This window comes from Poecilia formosa, unplaced genomic scaffold (assembly GCF_000485575.1).
Source record: "Poecilia formosa unplaced genomic scaffold, Poecilia_formosa-5.1.2 Scaffold230, whole genome shotgun sequence".
Classification (NCBI taxonomy): Eukaryota; Metazoa; Chordata; class Actinopteri; order Cyprinodontiformes; family Poeciliidae; genus Poecilia; species Poecilia formosa.
Window position 1 is genome coordinate 763084 of NW_006800169.1, and position 1979 is coordinate 765062.

The following is a 1979-nucleotide window of genomic DNA, read 5'->3' on the forward strand; positions in this document are numbered from 1 at the left end:
AATGACTAATTTAATAAATTGGAAACAGCAGCTGCATTTCCACTACAAATGTTTGCCAGACTTTGTTGGCATTCCGCTAATGTTGTACTGTTTCCATTAAATAAGAAACACAATTAAAATATCACGTGAATAAGCTTACCACGATAATTCAATAAAAAGTATCATGGTACTTTGAGCTCTCTCAGCAGGAACTCAACGTTTTAGTGATGTCATGTGAGTAGAAACTATCAGCTTCGTGTGAAGCTCATGAATCTGAATGCAGAACATGGTGCCGCCTTCCTCACTGACCTCTTATTGCCTCAGTGAGCAGGAACTGTCTTTACGTTGTTTTAGAAAATACTTGAACTCACCTTGTTCAGTTGCTAATTTCATTCAAATCGTGTGGCTGTAGAGGTTTCAGAGTAAAGCTTTCCTGCAGTACTTATTGTAACCTTCATCCTAGCATTTCTATCTGTCCCACAGCTCCCAGTCCCACCAGAGCGGCGGAATACCTGGCAACAAAGTGTGTGGACAAAATCAAATACCCAGAGGAGACCAAGTGGTTCATGCCATGGGGTGTTGACCAGTGTGAGAAGATCAAGACGTTTGACGAGGCCATGGCTAAGAGGATCGAAGCTAACAACATCGTGTTTGCCGCGCACATTCCCATGTCCAAGAACGAGATGAGCCCCTGGTTCCAGTTCATGCTGGTCATCCTGCAGTTTGACATCGCTTTCAAGATGTACAACCAGATCGGTGAGAACCAAAGCAGCTTTAGGAAACTTTAGGAAGGGCCACAGCATCAGGTTTTACTAGACTGAGAGGAAGATACTGAAGGTTAGAATTAAAAGGTATCAACTTCTACCTAGAAGTAATTTCATGAAGTTCTTGTGTAATTTTTTTCTCTAAATCTGTTTTGCATTTATTGAGTTAACCAGCTGCTTACACTGTGTGACATAAACAACTATTCCTTCTAACTGCTTGACATTAAATCACACTGAACTTGACCAGTTGAGATTACCCAAATTATGTCAATTTGTTTAATGTCAAAAATAAGAGATTTTTTTGTGTGTGTTTTTGATTTCTTAAAATTTAGATGTTTACATATATTTCTTAGTATGTGGAATAATTGTATCTCAGTTATGCTGCGCAAAACATTTTAGGTTTCCTTCAACTAGCTTGTTATGGTATTGCTGTATGCTGTATTTTAATACCATACAGCAAATGATGCAAACTTTTTCCAGTGCATTTGAATATCTGGTTTAATCAGTCAACATTTTGTCTTTACTGTTTTACAGTTTCACAATCTGAAAGAAAATATTCTGTGACTAAAAAGCTCTTGGCAATATTTACCCTTTGGCAAATCTAATCACTCATGTTATAAATTCCATTGCAGTTCCTTTTATTATTTTTTTCCTGTTTTTTTCAGCCTTTGTTTGCAAATGCCAGAGGAATTCGGAGGAATTTTTTTTACTGTCTGACAGTTTAGTCCTAACGTGGATCCAGTTTGTGGAGTTTGCCTTTGACCTCATCTTCCATTGTCTTAAGCTGTATCAGAGGATGTCTCTGCAACTAGCCTGTTCTGGTGGAAGGCTGAAGTAAAAAGACTAAAAAGCTGTTTTTTATCCTGAGCTTATACTGGAAAGAGCCTCTAACTGTGTTTCATTGTCTAAAAATGGTAAACTGTTGAAATCTGAATCTTTTCGCAATCTAGAAATCAAGAATGTGTTTAGATGTTTTTTTTTGTACACTTTTGAATCCAAACCACGAAATGGAACCAATGGAATGTTTTTGTAAAATATTTAGTAAAAATGTGTCATTCTGTTGGAGTTGCAGCTCATCTAAACAACGTCAGCCGAGTCATGCAGATAATTTCCTGGCCGTCTGTGTTGGCAAGCTTCAGTGGGAATGTGTCGGGAGTCTGAGTTGTTTACAGGCTGGCCTACCGACAAACAAATTAGTGATTCAGCCAAGTCCACAGATGCCTCTCGTTGCCAGAT

At 38.3% G+C, this 1979-nt stretch overlaps 1 protein-coding gene across 1 annotated transcript in view; it reads left to right on the top strand.

Annotated features, from left to right (window-relative positions):
• wls (Wnt ligand secretion mediator) overlaps window positions 1–1979 on the top strand; it is a 17181-nt gene that overhangs the window by 5376 nt on the left and 9826 nt on the right. Inside the window, 1 exon segment of the mRNA XM_007568751.2 lies at window positions 463–735. Within this exon segment, the coding sequence (XP_007568813.1) occupies window positions 463–735 (273 nt within the window).